The sequence below is a fragment of the Sciurus carolinensis genome, chromosome 17 (assembly GCF_902686445.1).
Source record: "Sciurus carolinensis chromosome 17, mSciCar1.2, whole genome shotgun sequence".
In the NCBI taxonomy this organism is placed as follows: domain Eukaryota; kingdom Metazoa; phylum Chordata; class Mammalia; order Rodentia; family Sciuridae; genus Sciurus; species Sciurus carolinensis.
In genome coordinates this window covers 67,310-86,008 of record NC_062229.1, presented here as the reverse complement: position 1 = coordinate 86,008, position 18,699 = coordinate 67,310, and the positions used below count along the sequence as shown (strand labels likewise).

General features: G+C 62.5%; 1 protein-coding gene and 1 long non-coding RNA gene across 12 annotated transcripts; one reads left to right on the top strand and one right to left on the bottom strand.

Annotated features, from left to right (window-relative positions):
- Positions 1–2,674: 2,674 nt before the first annotated feature.
- Positions 2,675–7,906, bottom strand: LOC124969539 (uncharacterized). Of its 11 annotated transcripts, none has more exons than XR_007105983.1 (5): positions 7,694–7,905; positions 6,685–6,786; positions 6,486–6,539; positions 4,225–6,072; positions 2,675–3,878 (listed from the first exon to the last, which is right to left on the bottom strand). XR_007105983.1 is itself a non-coding variant. In XM_047532513.1 (4 exons), exons 2-3 carry the CDS (start codon positions 6,755–6,757, stop codon positions 5,630–5,632), a joined length of 918 nt encoding a protein of 305 aa, XP_047388469.1. In that variant the 5' UTR covers positions 6,758–6,783; positions 7,694–7,906; the 3' UTR covers positions 2,675–3,878; positions 4,225–5,629. The 11 variants fall into 11 exon arrangements, 6 of the variants coding, with proteins under 6 accessions (XP_047388469.1, XP_047388466.1, XP_047388465.1 ...); XR_007105981.1 differs by having other exon boundaries at positions 4,225–4,359; positions 4,932–5,022; positions 5,902–6,783; XR_007105984.1 differs by having other exon boundaries at positions 6,635–6,783.
- A 4-nt stretch (positions 7,907–7,910) lies between these two features.
- LOC124969541 (uncharacterized) lies at positions 7,911–11,435 on the top strand. Its single transcript, XR_007105985.1, has 3 exons — positions 7,911–8,033; positions 9,277–9,372; positions 9,923–11,435. It is a non-coding gene; the product is annotated as an uncharacterized LOC124969541 (long non-coding RNA).
- Positions 11,436–18,699: the final 7,264 nt, after the last annotated feature.

Here is an 18,699-nt window from a genome sequence, read left to right as displayed (position 1 = left end):
TGCCTCAGCTTCCTGCCTCACCAAGGTGACAGGCATGGCCATTGTGCCTGGCTCCTTGTGTTTCTTTGGGACTCCTGGCATTGGAGTAAGGGCCCACCTGGATGATCCCGGGTGGCCTCACCATGAGACCTTGAGTTGGACCTGCAAAGACCTTTCCCAGTGCATCCACGCTGTGGGGCTGGAGGTAGCTGTTTGGAGGCCACCTCAGCACTGTTCATCATCCCAAGCTTCAAACTGAGAAGGGGCCACAGCGGGCCCTTCATCATTGCAATGGGGCCTGACCCAGGGCCTGAAGCCCACTGGACGGGCCTGGACAGGACAAGAGTGGGTCCGTTCTTTGCACAGAGTGTGGCAGCAGATTGGAGGGCTGCTGTCTGCACCTGGTGCACTGTGTGAGCAGGCCCCGCCTGGCCAGCTGCCCCTTCATGAATGATTCAGGGCCGCCCTGCCTGTGAGAGCACACCGCCTGCTTGTCACCACGGAAGATGATACTGTCCTCTGCCACAGGGAGGGTGCACCCGACCCCACGGGGAGCCATGCAGGCCTTGCATGGAGAGGGAAGGACCACACCTCAGTTTACCCCTTCCTCAAAAAGAGGGGCAGGGCAAGACCGGCCGTTCCCATGGGCTTTCCAACATTTCTCTTTCTGCAGTGGCTTCGTGTTTGGAGAATGTTCGCTTGTTGCCCAGCGTGGGGCCTATGCCTGCCATCCCAGCTACCCAGGAGGCTGAGGCAGGAGGATCACAGGTTCCAGGCCAGCCTCGGCAACTTGGTGAGACCCTGTCTCAAAATCAAAAGGGCTGGGGATGTGGTTCCGTGGTAAAGCCACCCTGAGTTTATTCCCCCACAGTACCACCAAAAAAAACAAAAACAAAAACCATTTTTGGTGTTGTGTGTTTACTGCCTTGATTACAAAATCCAAAGGGCAGGGATCCAGGGCGGGGCCCCAGGGGACCTCCCAGCCTCCTCGACCCATTTCTGAAATTTCTGTTGGACTGAGCTTAGGGTAAGGATGGGCAAGCCCACGCCTAAACCCTCCGAGCTGGGGCCTGAGGTGAAGGGAGCTCAGTGGCCTGAGCACATCTGGGCCTGGGCGGCCTCCAGTGTCCCGACCAGGTGGTCTGCAAACAACTGACCTTCAGGCCTCCAGTTTGGTGCAGGAGGTGAGGATGATGGACTTCCTGGAGAGCTCCAGGCCCTTGTCACGCAGGCCAAGGCCACCTCTGCAGTCTTCCCGCACCACCCTTTCCCCTTCTCAGGCCCAGGTGCCCCTGAAGATGCCAAGCCCCCCCCACCTGCAGGGAGTGTCCTCCCCACCCCAGCCTGGGCTGCACCCGGTGGGAGGCCAGCCAGCCAGGCACCTCCCAGAGGGCTTCCTGCCCCAAGGCCCTCTCGTCCTCTGAGTAGGCCACTCCCGCCCTCCTTGGGGTCCCTGGGAGAGGCACAGGGGCTCAGCCCCAGGCTGACAGGCTTTGCTGTCTGGCTGTCCTTGGAGGGTTGTGTGGAGTTAGCATAAGACCTAGCCCCGGGCACGGTGGCCGCATCTGTCTTCCCAGCAACCTGGAGCCGAGGCATCAGGATGTCAAGTTCAAGGGCAGCCTGGGTGGCTTAGCCGGACTCCACCTGAAGATGAAATTCAAAGGGCAGACGGCGTTGCTGGGGAGGCCCTGGGAAGGTGCTGTCCGCCGGTCTGGAGTGCCCCCAAGGCTCCTGTGCCCAGGCTCGGGCCAGGGAGCAGTGCGGGGAGGGGCTCTGGGGAAGGGTGTGGACCCGGGGCTCGTGGCTGGGTGGACTGCTGACCGGCTGTTGCTGTTTGGATACAAGGGGTCCCCCACAGCTCACTGCAGGCGAGGCCAGAGCAAGGAAGGACGAGCAGAGGTGGCGATGGCCCAGGCTCTGCACCCTGCGGCTGGCGGGGCGGCACCGCGTCTGTGGTGGCTCTGTGGACGGCCCCTGATGGCCAGTCCTGAGCTGCCGCCGTCCTCCACCTTCCTCCCCATGGCGTCCAGCGCACCCGGGCCCCGATGACCCTGTCCTCTTCTAAATTGTCCTTGTGTCTTTTGGTCACAGCGATGGACAAGCTGCCTAGGGCTGACTGGGAGGTGGAGATGGCAGGAGTGGGACCCAGAGGGAGGGACGGCCCAGGGCTGCCTGGAGGGCACCTCTGCCCAGCTCCTTCCTCCTCTCCTGGGCTCTGCTTCCCTCTGCCTCGCCCTCCGCCATGGCGCCCTGCCTCACCCAGGCCTGGAGTGATGTGTCACTGACCGTGGCCGGAACCTCTGTAACCAGGAGCAATTAAGCCCTTCTCCTCGCAGTCAGTTCTGAGCGTCTCGTCACAGCGACGAAAGCTGCCCCACACAGGCCCTCAAGACTCCCTCCCTCAGCCAGTGGGGGGCTGAGCCTCCCGCCAGCCGGGGGGCCTCCGGCCCTGCTCTGTGGGGCAGTCTCCGAGAGGACATCTCCTCTTGTGTGTTTTTTCCACTTTACTTCTTTGTGGTACCCATGGTCTAGATGCACTTGTCAAATGCTCCTTGCGATTTCTTTTTTAAAAATATACATATAGGTGGACGCGATACTTTTATCTATTTATTTTTATGTGGTGCTGAGGGTTGGACCCGGGCCCTCCCATGTGCTAGGCCAGCGGCCACCACTGAGCCCCAGCCCCAGCCCCACCCTCGTGATTTCTTGAGCCCCCCCATGCACCCGAACAGTCCCGGCCGGCACCTTGCATCTGGGGAGCTCCCAGGACCTGTCCTGGGCCGGCAGCACCTGGTCGGGGGCGTGGAGGCTGCATGGGCAGGGCAGGGAGGACCCTGAGCACGGCCCCAGCAGGAGAAGCCTGGCGTGTGCATCTGCAGAGCCGCCCGCGGAGGCACGGTGGGCACACCTGGGGAGTGCAGGCACCCAGAAGGAGGCGCAGGAGGGGAGACTGCGGGGGCGGCGCCTGGCACCATCTGCTCAGGCGTCTGCAGAGTCCAAGCAGCCAGAGGGACGCCCCAGAACCACCCGGCCCGGTGCCGAGCCCACGCCAGGCGCCCTGACTGCAGCTGTCAGCGAGGGACTGCAGCCTGACAGGTTGCTGGCTCTCCACGCTCGCTGCCGTCAGCACGGCCCGTTCAAGCAAAGTCCGAGCCTCCAGGAGGAGCCTGTCCCCGGGCAGCCCGCCTCAAGCCCTGCACCCACAGGTCCACGTCCCTCTCTGGACTCTGCCGTCCTGGACGTCTCCGACACTGGTCACACTGTGGCCTTGTGTCTGCCTCTCACTGGCATGGGGTCCCCAGCTGCATCACCTCGCTCCTGCCGGGCTGAGGTCGCAGCTCTGCCAGGGCGGCGGTCACCAGCGTCTCCCTGCGGCGGGCATGGGGGCCACGCCTGTCACCCCAGCAACCTGGGAGTTGGGAGGCAGGCAGACAGCAAATTCGAGGCCAGCCTCAGCGCCTTGGGGAGACCTTGCTGGGGTGTGGCTCAGGGATGGCGCACCCCTGGGGTCAATCCCCAGCACTAAAAAGGAAGAAGGGACTCATTGGCCTAAAGACCCGATGCCCATTCTCCCTCGGCTCTGGAGCCAGAGGCCCAAGGCCAGGCTGTGAAGGGCCGGCGCTCGGGGCCGAGGGGTCCGGCTGGGACCTGGCAGCTTCGCGGTCTGGATGCTTCTCCCCTCTGCGGAGCTTGGTCTGCATCCTGCTTCCCTCCTTCAGTAAGGACACGCGTCGTAGTGGACCCGGGCCCGCGCTGGCCTTGATGGACTCTGTAAAGACTGTTTCCAAACGAGGCCTCACTCCCGGGTGGAGCTGATGTTACCAAGAGCCCTGGGGACGGACCTGCTGGGCCCTGTGTTAATTCCAGGTGTGGCCCTTGGAGGAAATGCCAGACGTGACCTGCAGCCCAAAAGGGGTTCCAGTCCCTCTGCGTCCTGCCAACGCTTGTGACCACATTGCCGCTCCCCTTAGTGCCCTTCACCTGCCCGGGGCCCCCCAGGACCCTGGTGACCCTGTCAGCACAGCCCTCGGGGCTCCGGGGCACGCCCCTCGCTGGGACGGTCAGGTTCTCCCTGCGCCTGAGGGGGACAGGGCACAGCGCCTCTGGGCGGCCCCGTCCTCCTGCCCCGTCCTCCCGCCCGTCCAGGGTCTGTGCTGTCAGCAGGCCCTGGCTGCTGCCCTGGCCTCGGTCCCCTCCCACACTGGAGGGCCCCGGAATGCAAGAATCTTTGTCTCAAGTGTCCACCTGCCATGGTTTTCAAGGGGTGTGCTGGGCCTGCGGGCAGTGCAGGATGCCTGGGCCTCTCAGGAGGCCAGATGATGAAAACACGCAGGGGGGGCCTCCACAGGCAGCCGCACAGGACACAGACCTCAGGAAGGGCTGGGACACCATCAAGTCCCCCAGGAGGAAGGAGTGAACAAGAAAGAGGATTGGTCACTTCGGGAGCCAGGCCAGGTGCAAGAGGGACCCAACTTTTGGACTCACGTCTGCAACGTAGGCAGGTTGGCCAGGTGCTAGGTGGCCACGTGAGACTGTGCCCCAGCAAGGGGTCGCGGGCAGACCCCAGGGAGTTGAGCCTGGAACGTGGCTCCCTCCAGGGGCACGGAGCCTCCTGAAGCCTGGGCTGGCACAGCCTGCCTCTGTCCCCTGCCCTCCAGGACAGTGAAGCTGTTGCTGTGGAAGCTGGCTAGTGCGGCGGGCAAGAACCCAGGGCATGGGGCTCCCAGGCCAGGCCAGTGGAGCAGGGCGGGAAGACGGGAGCCCGCCTGCCAGCTTGCCTCCGCGGCCCTGCAAAATTTATTAAAGGGAGGTGTCCCCGTGTGGGCAGGGAACGTGAGCCTGTGTAAGTGATCTGTGGCCATCTGCTTGCTGTGCGTCCCCAGGGTCATCTGCCGGGGCTATTGGGGAGGGAGATGCTGCCACAACAGCCCCAGCTGCACAAGGAGACCCACCTGGCCCGTCCATGGAAAGCCCTCCTGGCCCTGACTGGACTCTGTCCGCTCAGCTGCAGACCTTGACTTTATGATGGACAGGAACGAGGCCCTGGGTAGGAGAGCGAGCCACAGGGGAAATTGGAGACCTCTCCACGCAGCGGCTGCCTGGGCCCCTGGTCATGCTGGAGACAGTGGTGGCTGTCTGGACTGGGGGAGCTCCTGGCATAGGTGGGTAGAGGCCAGGGATGCTGCCCTAGCTCCCTGCAGCCCAAGACACCACTGCAGAATGACCCCGTCCCACGTCCATGGTGTCCAGGGGAGTCCCATTAAAAGCCCCAGCATCCCCTGAAATTGTGCCCCTGGTTTGGGGCCCGATTAAGCAAATTCTGGAGGAGTCTGGTGTAGAAGGTATGCAGCCCCAGGAGGCCCCAGCCGATCCATGGGGTCCAGGGCAGGATGAGTGGACACCTCCCAGTTTCGTCACAGGTGATACAGGAAACCGAAGACAGTGGCTCTCAGTGGTGACTGCTGCCATCATCAATAGTTAAAGCAGGTAATGGACACTCGGCCTGGGCCTCAGGCCCCGGCTCAGGTGGCCACAGTGTGGCTGCCCACCTGGGGCTGTGTCAGAGCAGGAGGGGCAGGGAGCTCCTGCCCACAGGCCCAGAGGCCAGCAGCACAGTTTCCGAAGGACGAGGCCTGGGGGCTGTCAGGTCTCAGCTGAAGGGGGTCCTGAGGCCCTTCCTGCACTGGCCAGGGCTGAGGCCTCTGCTCATAGCTACCCCAGAGGTGGGGACAGAGGGAGAGAGAAGGGAAGGAGTGTGGCAGAGCCAGCCATTTCTGTAGACCACATGTAGGGGCCAGCCTGCCACCCTGGACAACACAGCAAGAAGGTACCCCCAGCCACAGTGCACAGGACTGAGCTACAGTCCAGGGGAAGAGCCCTCTTGCTCAGTCCCCAGCACCAAAGCCACAGGGAGACACTCACGTGCACTGGGGTGACTGTGAGCCAAAGGTGTCCCTGGGGAGAGCCGGCAGCAGCATGCAGGGGTCGCAAGCCTCACGGGCACCGCTGCTGGACACTGGCTGGCGGCTCCAACAAAGGTGTGACGCAGTCTGCACAGGTCCAGCAAGCCCAATCCCAGGCAGACGCCCGGGTCTAGAACACACACCCAACTCAGAAGTGGCACGCAGAAGCCGACAGCCACGCTCGTCACAGGCATCAGAACACAGAGGCAACCCGAAGGGCCAACCACTGCAGGACGGACCCACAGCCTGGCCACGCACACCTGCAGCGTCCTTGGCCAGGGCAGGAGTGCAGTGACAGCTGCAGCGTGGCTGGACCTGAGGACCTCACACTCAGTGAGAGCCAGATGCATGGGCCACAGTGCCTGACCGGGGACAGGGACGTCCAGAACGGGGGATCCAGAGGCGGGACGGGACCCACCACAGCAGGCCAGAGGACGGGCTGTGCCTGTTCCGAGGCGTTCATGAATGTGTTGCCTATGGATCCTAGAGATCATGCCTGCGCTCCCTGTATGCAACCCCAGGACCCAGTGGAAGAGAGCTGACCTGCGTCTGTAAACAGCCACCTTCAATGGCAGATCTCCTCCTTCCAAATGCTTCCTATGGAAAATAAGTTCATATCCAAAAATAGCATGTGCATGCATGTGCGTGTGCACACGTGCACGCTGCGGGGAACTGTGCTGACGCAGTCTTACAGTGGCCCCAGTCACTCCCGGAGGAGGATCCTCCTTCCAGCCTCTCCCACCTCCTTCGCAGCTGGATCTGCAGGGTGAGCCAGAGTCTGCACAGCTTTGTGTCCATTTGTCTCCTTGATACATTTGAAAACAAATTCCAAGTCTCCCAGCTGCTAGAAAAACATTTAAAATTAGAATGAGCTACAAAGGAGAAGACAAACACCCCAGTGACCCAAAGGCAACCACTGTTGATACTGTGGGCATTGATACATTGTGTAAGTTTTCAAATTTTTATTTTGTAGCTTTAGCTTATTCTCTTTCACCCAAATAAGGCATGTTCCTTCTTTTCTTTTTGTGCTGCGAATTTAAACAGAGATGCTCTACCACTGAGCTACACCCCCAACCCTGTTTATTTTGAGACTGGGGTCTTGATAAGTTGCTGAGGCTGGCCTTGAACTTGTATCCTCCTGCCTCAGCCTCCCCCGCAGCTAGGATAACAGGCCCGGCCAAAGAATCTGACCCCCTCATTTTAAGTTTTTAAATAAAAGTCAAGCGACACTGAGCCCTTTCCTCCCAGGCCGCTCTGTGGAGCTGACAGGGTCTGAACTCCTGGACGTCCCTGGAGGGAGGCTGTGGGATCACCCGGACGACGGCGGCAGGCCTCACCAGCCTCCCTCACCACGGCCCCTCCCTGTTTTCCAGGCAACTTCCTCTTCTTCTCAAGATAAAATAGGTCCCAACAATAAAAACAAACACTCTGAGAAGTTCGTATTTATCTCCAAAGCAGGGCCTCTGGAATGTCCTTTGTCACTTCCAGATATTGTGGGGGATTCCGGCCAGGCACCCAGGCAGCGGGGGACATGCCTCAGTTGCTAAAATCCAGTACTTTTCCAGCCTCCTGCAAAGTTCCTGGCCACATCGCCCTGCAATTCTTCTGTCTGAGACCCTCCCTGGGGTTCCCTGTTCCCCTGACCCTGGAGAATTTAAAGCCAATAGCCCCAAGTCCCCTGGAGGAGAAGCTGACCCCGTCAAGAACCCCAAATGCCTCTGGATCTCTGAAGTGCGTCTTTGATATTTTACCTCCCAGCTGAGGAATGAGGTGATAAAGCAGAGACGGCGAGGGAGAAGGGCCTGGCCGGCCGTCCACACGGGCTCCTGGCACTTAGCGTCCCTCCTCCGGGTCCCTGGCCTGTGTGTCCCGCGGCTGAGGGTCCGCGGTCCTGGGCGGAGCAGCACCGTGCATTCCTCCGTCCAGGCTCCTTCTCACACTGTTTGTTTGTCTGTTTAAACTAGACTCTGCCAGGAATTCCTCTCCCTGTCTGGACTTGGTGTTTGGCTTCCCCAGCCTGAGCCCTGCCTGGCACCGGACACTGGGTGCCCTCGGTCTCCCCGTGGCACCCCTGGGTGGTGCCCACTCCAGGTACACACTTGGTGGCTTCTCGCCCTTCTGTTTCTTGGTGCTGGGGCTGGGCCGTGGGCCTTGCGCGTGCTGGGCTATGCTGACCACTGAGCTCCGTGACCCTGTTTGGTTTTGGTCTGTGCATCCAGTCCCCCAGTCCCCAGGCCTCCCAGCCTCCCCCCGCGGCCCCTGTGGCTCCGGGCAGACCTGCCCTCCCAGGCTCGAGGACACCCAGCTGTGCAGCCGGCTCCCGCCCCTGTCCTGCCCCACTTTGTGACAGAGGGAGACCAGGATGGGAAGATGAGATTACTGCTGCCCACACGTCAGGTTGGGTCTCTATGGACCCTGAGGTCTGGACCTCAGGAGGGGCAGGGAGGCAGACCCCGGGGCAGCGGGCTCCACTGAGGCCCACATCTGTCACTCCCCAAAGCACTCACTGGGGTCGGCCCAGCCCGTCCCCAGAGCCTGTGCTTGGACCTAAGACTGCCCTGGAGAATCCCAGCGGGTGGCCAGTGGTGGGAGCCACCCGAGGAGCTGGCTTGTGGACCCCGGGATGGTGGGCTGTGGTAGAAGCAGGCCCCCTGTGATGCCCACACCCAGTCGGCCCTGCTCCTGCTGGAGCCCCTGCGTGTGGGGGCCTGGGCTGCCCCTAGGAGACTGAGGGGCCTGCTGTGGCCCTGAGGGGCAAGGGGTGGACGCCCTTCCTGCGTGGCTTGGACCCCTCGCATAGGAAAATAAGGTTAATGGGAAGTTAAGGGTTAGGCCTCAGCCTGGAGCCAGAGCTTAGCCAGAGCACTGGACAGCGGCCTGTCCTTGTCCTGGGGCGGGCTGGGCTGTTGTGGGGTGGGAGGACATGTCCCCAGCATGCCGCAGCCCGAGGTCTATCCCCAGCCCTGCCGGAAGACAGAAGAAGAGCAGGCGACTGTCCTCAGAACTCTGGGGACGGAGGACCAAACTGCAGCCTCCCCTGGTGGCTAGTTCCATGTCCCCAGTGCATCAGTCCCTGGGCTCATCACCCACGGGGGGACACTTGCCGGGCCTCAGCCCCTCGGCTGCCCCAGGATGGCCAGCACAGACCTGAGGCCCCTGTACCCTGCGGCCTCTCTGCTCTCTGCTCCGGGATCAGTGGGTCAAGTGGCCCCAGACCTGACCTCTGAGACCAAGAGCCAAAGCAAACCTTTCTTCCTCTAAGTTGGCTTTCGTTTTTGTTTCCTGTTTCTCTTTTTTGTTTCTAAGCTGATTTCCTCACGTGTATTTCTCACAGCGATGGAAACGAACAGTGAACAAACAAGCCCCTGAATTCAGGGTCCATCTGAGTGAAGCTACTCGATCTTAGTAGATGAAGCTGGCACATCCAGAGGTGTGCAGAAATCCCCTCTGCCCAACTCTAGAGCATCCTCCTCACCCTAAAGGCCAGACCCTGCCCCTGAGCAGGCCCCTGTCCCTCCCGGCCCCGCATCCACCAGTACACACCCTGTCTGTGGACTCCCCTGTCCTGGACCCCCCGTCCCTGGGTCGTACACTGTGTCCTGTGTGTCTGGCTCTCACTGAGCACAAGGCCCTCAGGTCCCTCCACGCTGCAGCGGTCACCTTCCTGCTGGTGGCCAAGGGACGCTACAGGGGCTGGCCGGTGTCTCTCCACCTGGGCTTCCCCTCCTCTGTGTGTGGGCTTTTTGTGGATGTGTTTTCAGGCATCTGGGGTGCACCCCAGGAGCAAGGAGGCTGCACAGCTCGCCTGGCCCCCCAGGAGCCCTGTCCGCACCCTGAGGACAGTCCTGAGCCGGGGCTCTAGCCCAAGGCCCCACCTGCCACCCGGGTTCCCGTGGCCCCGCCAGCCCCTCCTGGAGCAGTCAGGGATGGCCTTGAAGCCGCATGTCTGATGGCGAAGCACCTTTCCGTCTCGTGCCCAGCAGGGAAATTGAGAAATTTCAGCAAGTCCAGGCAAGCCCACGGCGAGCGGCTGCCCTGGAAAAACCTGCTGGGTTGTTTTGCCCCAACTCTGAGTCTGGAGGTTCCTGTTCCTGAGAAGCGAAGACTCCCCAGGTTGGTGAGCGTCCACCGGGGCCGCCCGTGGCGCGAGAGAGGGACGGGAGGTCCCTGCCTGCTCCTGCCCCGGTGCTCGCTCACCCCTCCAGGCCTTCCTGCAGCTGGGGACTGAGGTTGGGATCAGTCTCTGGGGGTCGGGTGGTGGGAGCCGGGCAGGAGTGCCGGCCTCATCACGGCAGCCCAGACCTGGGTAGTCTAGATTCCTGGCAGGAGAGGCCACCGGGTCCAGCCAGACGGCAGGCTTCACTCGGCTGGAAAGAAGGAGCTCGGAGCCCGGAGACCCAGGACCTCACAGGCAGGCTGCCGAGAGGGAGGAGCAGGGCTGCAGGCGGGGGCCGGGGGCGGGCAGGCGGGGCCTGGAGGACTTCTAGGGCCCTGGAATGCCTGGTCTGTGTGGGGACAGGTGTCGTCGGGTTACCAGACCCGGCAGCGTGCGTGCCGGGAGAGACCCTGGAGTATGCTCACGAGTGGGCGGAAGACTGTGTCCACAGAACTCAGCCCGGAAGGCCGGGCACAGGGACGCCTCCTACTCCGCCCTACTTTTCTGTAAATTTAAAACTGCTCAAAAAATAAAGCCTCCAAGAAAGGGGTGCTGGTGAGGCCCAGTGCTGGGCTCTCCCGGCATGGACGAGCCCCAGGCAGCGGCGTCGGGTGGCTGCCCTAGGTGGCTGTCCATGGCCGGCAGCCCTGCACCCCGGGGGGCACCGGCTCCACCCTCTGCCCGGCTCCCTGCTGCTGAGGAAGCACAGGTGGGACTCCTGAGCAGCCCAGGAGGGGAGGTGCGGCCACATGGCCACTTCAGGTGGCTTTTACCCACAGGGCCAGCCCTTCACCGTCTGCTGGCCACATCGCAGGAGGGGAGGTGTCCGCCTCTGCTGTTCCCTGTGGGATCCTTCATCCTGCCGGGACTTGCTGACCAGGGCCGCTCGGTAGCACCTGGAGAACTTCCCGTGGTCCCCAGTGGGGCTGCGTGACAGTGTCCAGCTGCCAGGCGGCCAGGTCTGGGCTCCCGGGCTCCGGCTGACACTCCAGTTCCAGCCCCTTCCAGCCGCCTAAGTGCAGTTGGGGTCCAGGTGCCTGGAAGTCGCCTGCCGGGAATCCACTGCCAGCCCCGCGCCCGCCGCCTGCCCTGCAAGAGCCCTGCTCGCCTCCCAGCGGGTCCTGGGCTCCCGGGGGTCCACCCTGACCTGGCCCCCACCCACACTCTGCATGGTGGCTGGACCCCGGCCTTGGGTCCCAAGGGCCAGACGCAGGCAGCCGTTCTCTGTGGCTCCCAGAACTTCTCACAGCAGCTGATGGAGTCTCAGCGCAGACAACCACAGCCGGGTCCCGTCCTCTCATGGAGGACGCTCCAGCCGTGGGCAGGAGCTGGGGAGGAGGTCCTCGCACAGACAACCACAGCCGGGTCCCGTCCTCTCATGGAGGACGCTCCAGCCGTGGGCAGGAGCTGGGGAGGAGGTCCTCGCACAGACAACCACAGCCGGGCCCCGTCCTCTCATGGAGGACGCTCCAGCCGTGGGCAGGAGCTGGGGAGGAGGTCCTCGCACAGACAACCACAGCCGGGCCCCGTCCTCTCATGGAGGACGCTCCAGCCGTGGGCAGGAGCTGGGGAGGAGGTCCTCGCCCATCCACCGGCCTCAGTGCAGCAGAGCCCAAGCCCAGGGCACAGGTCCAGCTGGCCGTTCCGTAGGCCAGGACCAGGAGCTGCCCAGGGGTCGCCACTGCCCTTTGGCCTCAGGGTTCCCCTGGTGGCTGGGGGCGAGGGGCCTCACTCCAGGGGAGGTCCCAGCAGAAGCCTCCCCTGCCCGCGTGCGTGCCTTTCCCGGGGGGCTGTCGGGGACCTGGGCCCAGCCTCAGGGAGGCACAGCAGGGCCGAGGGGTCAGGAGCAGGATCTGGAGGGTGGGCAGCTCCAGGGGCCTTCTGCCAGGACCGGGGCTGCAGCGAGGCCGGCGGCCCAAGGCAGCCGGTGGCCAGGGCGGCCTGTCTCCCTGTCCCTTCGGGGTGGGAGGAAGCAACAGAAGGTGCCCGAAGCTTACAGACCCTGCCGCTGGCTTCCCAGGGTCCAGGAATAGGGTCAGGACTCGCTGGGCCTTTTCTGTCCTGCCCCTGAGGGAACTGGCTGCAGGGTGTTCCACTGCTTGCCCTCACCCAGCTGGGGTTTGGACCCTGGGTTCGCGTCAGCCGAGGACCCTGCCTGCTGTGTGACCTCGGCCCACCTCTTGCCCTCTCTGGATGTCTGGAGAGTTCTCAGCGGCCTGTAACTGGACATTCTTCCTTGATACACACACGGTTTCAGTTCCCTTTGAAAATAGGGACAAAATGACTTTGTTTCACAGCAACTCGACGGCTGGGTGGATCTGTAAGGCTGCCCCTCTGCTCACCAAGTCTGTCTCCCCCTCTGTCAAATGCGGCTGTGCCTCAGCCCCAGAGGCCTCCCCAGGGGTGAGCACACCAGTGTCTCAGGCCCCTCTCCCTCCGGCAGCCTCCTGCCTCAGTCTCCCCGAGGGCACCCCGGGAAGGCAGGATGGCAGCCCAGGTGAGGCACCACAAGATCTTAAAAGTCGAGTGAACCTGGAGTGAGCGGAACCGCGGGAGGCCAGGAGCCTCCACGCCCGCCATCCCGGTGACTCCGGAGGCCAAGGCAGGAGCCAGCAGCATGTCAATGAAACTGCATAAACAAAGGTGCAAGAATGCAGCAGAGAAGGAGGAAGACAGGACAAATCAGCAGCCCCAGGGCAGCCCCCGGGTTAGGGCCACCGGGCCACAGCGCCACGAGCGTCCGGCCCTCCCGCCCCTGTGGGGCCAGAGAAGCCAAGTGCACCAGAAAGAGCCTCAGAAGGCAAACCAGAGGGGGGGACAGACCCTCTGAGTGGGCGGGCTGGCTGGTCTTCTTTCTGTGGCGCTGGGATGGACCCAGGGCCTCCGGCTTGCTGGGCAGGCACTAACCACTGAGCCACGCCTCAGCCCTGGAATAGAATTTTGAGACCCTGAATATTTGTAATTGTCTTTTAAAATTCATTGTCATTGTATGAAACCCTACGTATTTAATGCTTAGAAGGCTGGGCGCTGGCTGCCCAGTGTGGACACTGAGGTCAAGCCGTCCACTGTGACCTGTCCAGCACCCAGGGGGTGCTGACCTGGGGAAGCCCCCATGACTACAGGGTACTCCTTCCAACCTGCAGAGCTACACAAACAACTGACCTACCAAGGTCACCAGCCAGAGTGGACCAAACATGAGCAATGACCGCCTGGGCTCCTGCCTTTCCTATTTGGCTTGGCAGGAAATGGAATTTTGCAACCTCAAATTGAGGGTTTCATGCCAAACCTACAGATTTGTTCAGAAATATCCTAATATGGGCTGGGGTGTGCCTTCCGGAAACATCCCTCCCAGGCTTGTACTTGAGCCAGGGTTCAGAGCTGGAATTCCAACTCTGATGTAAGACCAAGTCAAGTCAGGGTGCTTCTGGGAACCTCAGTCTCTCTTTCTGTGGGTGAAGCCAGGCTCACTCCTTTGCCCTCCACGTGGGAAAGCCAGTGCTCCTGCTGGCAGGTGAGGCATAGCGCCCTGGCAGATCCTGGGCGACCGAGGCACAGCGCCCTGGCAGATCCTGGGCGACCGAGGCACAGCGCCCCCAGCCCATGTAATTTATTTCTAATGAAAAGTTCAGTGTTTTATCTGAAGCAAGCTGGTCTGTCCAAATGCACCAGAAAGACTCAGAAGGCAAACCACGGACAGGGAGGAGGGCGCAGCACGGGGTCCGGCAGGACTCAGTCTGGAACGTGCCCCGCTCTCTCTGGGGCAGTGGAGCCCCAGACAGCAGGCACGGTGGGGCCTGCAGGAGGAGCAGCCCGGCTGCCTGGACGCCTGGGGGCTGGGTGGGCTCCAGGCAGGCCCTGCCAGCCCCGGATGGCCAGTGTGACATCGTCCAGCACCAGCCCGCGGGGAAGTGAGACTGAAGGCCGAGTGCGGAGGTGGCCCCGGGCCTGCGGCTTTCAGAGCGCGGGCAACATGGCGTGTGGCAAGCGCCCCGGAGCTGGGTGCTGATGCTCCCCCATCAAGGGGGCACCAGCGGGTCCCCAGCTGACCCCACGCCTCAAGGTCACTCAGGGAGGGACACCAGGGCAGCCCAGCAGCTCTCAGAGCAGCAGAGGCGAACGGCCACCCTGGCGAGGTCCAGAACATCCGCACCCGTGGGGGCCCAGCCCGCACCGTGCTGCACGCCTCTGGACACCCCTGTCCTGGACGCTGCTGTCCCCGGGTCACACACTGTGGCTGGGTCCCCTCGCTGCTGCTCTGGCCGAGGACGCCCCAGGAGGCTGGACGGTGCCGCGCGTGCCTGTGGCGGCCGCGAGCTTGTGTGTGCAGCCTCTCGCAGCGGCGACCCGGAGCAGTGGACCCAGAGGGGAAGTGGCCGCAGTGCGGGAATGGCACTGGGCTCTGCTCGGAGATGGAATGTTCTGGAACTAGATGGAGGTGAGCAAGTCAAGGAATGTTCCAGAAGCACTTCGGTGGCCGGCGCTTGGCTTCACGTGCTGGGATAGAACCCAGGACCTTGCACATGCCGGGCACTGTCCACTGCGGAGCCTCACCGGGCCTCCGCTGCTGGAATGCAGACAGGGAAGGTGTGTGCGGACAGCTGGGCTCGGGGAGCGCCCGGCAGGCCTGGCCGGTGGGCAGGCAGTTCTGCTGACACTCCACATCCTGCCCCCCTGCTGCCTGCCGGGCACTAAGGTCAGCACGTCCTCCCAGTGGGGCAGTCCCCAGGCCAGCTCAGCTTCTTTCCCCAGGTGACACCAGGCCCGGGATGTGGACACCTGCGGCCACTGCCAGCTCCTCCGCTCCCCAGGCTGGGCTGGCCGCTGGGAGCTGGAGCCAAGGGTTCCGAGTGCTCTCAGGGCCGCAGGACGGGGATCTGGGTCTCCGAGATCAGAGTCAGACGCCCGCCTTGGGGGTCCGTGGGGCCGGTCCTCTCTTCCTTCGGCCCAGGGCCTCGCCTGTGCTTGGGGACCTTCTGCCACTCTGCCAACCCCAGCCCCACGGTTACTTGGTTATTTATTCACCTGTGCTTGCCGAGCTGCCACCAAATGAGGAGGGGGAGCCCAGCGGGGGCCTGGGTAGCTCTCAAGGGGTCGGCCCATCCTGGAGTGGAAAGCAGGTGGAGGAGGGAGTTGTGCAGGCCTGGGGGCCATGGGGAGGATGGAGGTTTTGAGCAGGGAGCTGGGAGCCACAGAGGTCTGTGCACAGCAGGGACCTGCCTGTCTGGGTGCTGAAAGCGCCCTCTAACGCCTGCAGGGAGAACTGGCAGTGCCCAGAGAGGGTGGAGGGGCCGCTACAGAAATCCAGATGCAGATGGTAGGAACAGATGCTGGGGAAGGAGGCTGGGAGGGAGGCTGGGGAAGGAGGCTGGGAGGGAGGCTGGGGAAGGAGGCTGGGAGGGAGGCTGGGGAAGGATGGCTGTGCCTGGCCAGGCAGATGTCATGGGGTCAGCAGGGGAAGTTGTTTCCAAGGGCTCTATACCACGATGGTGGAGCAAGCGAGTCACGCAGCAAAGGTGAGCTGCGGGCTGGGCTGTGTGACTCAGAGGTAGAGGCTCGTCTGCCCGGGCCAGCTGCTGGGTTCCGTCAGAGGACAAAACCAGAGACAGACATGAAGACATAAAGGGAACCACGTATGCGCTGCCCGCTGTGCTGCTCATGGGCTTGGGCTCAGGCCCTGGGGCGCCTGGAAGGTCCAGAGGAGGGCAGGAGACCTTCCCCTGGCCCACCCCTCTGCCTCCCTCCAAATCTCTCAGGGCAACATCCCCAGGTTGACATCCTGCCACCAGTGTCCCCAAATGTCACTGTGCCATCTCCAGAATTCTCCAGAATATTGTGAAGTGACCTAGGACCATGACAAGACAGCAACGGACTCTGGGGTACGGGTTTCGAGTGTTTTAAAATGCGCTTTTAGTTGTAGGTGGACACAATGCCTTTGTTGTATTTATTTATTCACCTGTGGTGCTGAGGATCGAACCCAGGGCCTCACACATGCCAGGCAAGTGCTCACTGAGCCCCAGCCCAGCCCCCAAATTTTGAAATTTTAAGAACATTTTACTTACTTTTTTTTTTTTTTTTTTTTTTTTGGGTGCTGGGGATTGAACCCAGGGTCTTGTGCTTACAAGGCAAGCACTCTACCGACTGAGCTATCTCCCTAGCCCCTTAAGAACATTTTAAAGCTACCTGGATGCAGGGGCACATGCCTGTGGTTCCAGTGGCTCAGGAGGCTGAGGCAGGAGGATCACAAGCCCCAGGTCAGCCTGGGCAACTTCCTGAGGCCCTGTCACTAAGGGTCTTAGACCAAGAAGGGCTGGGATGTGGCTCAGTGACACTCTCAGCTCGGTCCCAGGACCCCACACACACCCGGCGACCACCAGTGTTCTACTACTTGGATGTTCTGGGGGAAATCCATTAAAATGTATCAAAAATCTAAAAGTACATGAAAACTGGAGGGAGGGAGGGGGCTCTGTGTCCAGGAGACTCGCGTGGCTCCCAGCAGCCAAGGGGGAGGGCTGGACTCTGCCCCGCCCTCCGGGGGTCCGGCAGGAGCGATAGGAACCCGAGGTGGCCGGCCTCGCGGGCGGGCCTCCGGCCGGGTGTTAGTGCTGCGTCCTTGGTGCTCTGCCGCCCTCTGGTGCCGGCCGCGTTGACTGCTGGCGGCCTCAAACCAGGAAGTAGCATGGAAGTCCCGGTTTTCTGGTAGGATTTCTTAATCCGGAGTACGAGCAAGGGCGCCAGGTGCTGGTGACCTCCTGACATCCGGGTGGCCCTGCGGCTCCCTCTACTCACAGGTGAGGAAACAGGCTGGGAGAAGGGACGGGCCTGCCGCAGTCCCTGGACCTGCTGCGGCTCATCCTGGGCGCAGCCGTATCTCCTTGCCATCAGGAGACCTTGGCCACCACCAAACCCAGCTCTGCGTGAGTCCCCGCGGTTGCCACTGGGGTCTTTGCCTAGGCCCACAGGCATCAACAGGCGGGGCCCTCCATCGGGCCATGAGAGCGCCTGGCATGTCGGTGTCCACGGTCGCTGGCTGCCCCGGACCCACCATGCCCCCCCAGTACAGCACCCCTTCTTTGTTTTGGTACCAGGGATCAAACCCAGGCGCTTTGCCACGGAACCACATCCTGGAGGCAGAGCCGCACAGTTACACAGCGCCTTGCTAAGGTGCTGAGGCTGGCCTTGACCTTGGGATCCTCCTGCCTCAGCCTCCCAGCCTCCTGGGATGACAGGCATGACCACCGCGCCCGGCTAGAGTACCACACCTTCAAAGGTACAGTTTCACGTCACGCACGATTTATGATACGTGGATTTTATCTCAGTAGAAACAGCTGCTCGAAAGCCCAGGGGGATCTCCCCGCGCCCCACCCAGGCTTGCTGACCAGCACTTGATGGGAAAGCATTCGGCCCTGGCCCTGCCAGGGGTCCGCACCCCTTGTCCCACTGTCCCCTGGGCTCCCACTGAGTGGTTGAGTCCCCTTGTCCTTGGGGACAGATGCGCATAGAGGGCACACTGGGGTCCTCCTCCTCCCAGGGTGGGCAGTCCTGGGGAAAGTGCCCACCAGGCCATTCCTGGGACCCGAGGCCCCCGCCCCAGACTGAGGGGAGGGGAGGGTGACGGGGAGGCTCCCGGCAGCAAGCTCGGGGGCTGGAGGTGCCGTGGCCTCGGGGTGGGCCGAGCCACAGCCTGGGCTGGGGGTGGTCACCCTGCTGTGGAGCTGGACTCTCACAGCCTGGTGCTGCGGGGCCAGGGGAGGGCTACTGAGGCCCGGAAAGCTGGGCTTGGAGTTGCTGGGATCCGTGCTAGGACAGCGAGGCCAGTGAGGTGACCCGTGAACCTGTTCCTTCGTGACCCGGTGGGGACAGAGGGTCCCGGCTGCTGCATTGAAGGAACCCAGCCTCGGTGCAGCCTGGTCCTGTGGCCTTGGCCTCAGGCCTTGTGCAGGGAGCAACCTGGGCAACAGTCCCAGGTGATCTTGAGCAGAGGTGGCAGAAGATTAATGGAGAAAGGAGATGTCAAGACCCTCTGTGGTGGGTAGAAAATACCCCAAAGATGTCCACGTACTAAATTCTGAGGCCTATGGACATGTCACCTCCTCTGCAGTTGGGATCAGTGAAGGACCCTGAGCTGGGTCACCTGGTCATCTGGGGCACAGGGTCCTCATGAGAGGAGGCAGGAGGGCCAGAATCAGAGAGAGCCCGGAAGACACGCGCTGCTGGTTCTGGACCTGGAGGGCGCAGCCTCCCCCGGGCCTCCGGCCTCCGGAGGGGCCAGCCTGCTGCGGTTGGACTTTGGCCTTCTGCCCTCCAGACGGGACGTGTCTGTGCCTTTAGCAAGTTCCTGGGGATTCCAGCAGCTGGTGGAGACCCACGTCCTCAGGCAGGGACAGGGACTTGCCGTCAGTGCTGGGAGACCATAGAGAAGCCCCTGAGGCCCACCCTGGGCTGCCAGCTCTTGGTTCCTGGACTGAGACAGAATCGTCCAGGTGCAAGGGAGGCAGCCAGCCTCAGCACGGAGGCTCCCTGGGAGGGGAGCCGGCCTCCTCCCTCAGGGGCATCTCCCAGGGCGCAGGCCTCCGCCCCTGGGCCCTGCAGGGGCAGCTGAAG

Excerpts from the sequence above, each read along its gene's own strand:
- LOC124969539 (XM_047532509.1), bottom strand. The coding sequence starts at position 6,757 with ATGTATCAAGGAGACAAATGGACACAAAGCTGTGCAGACTCTGGCTCA.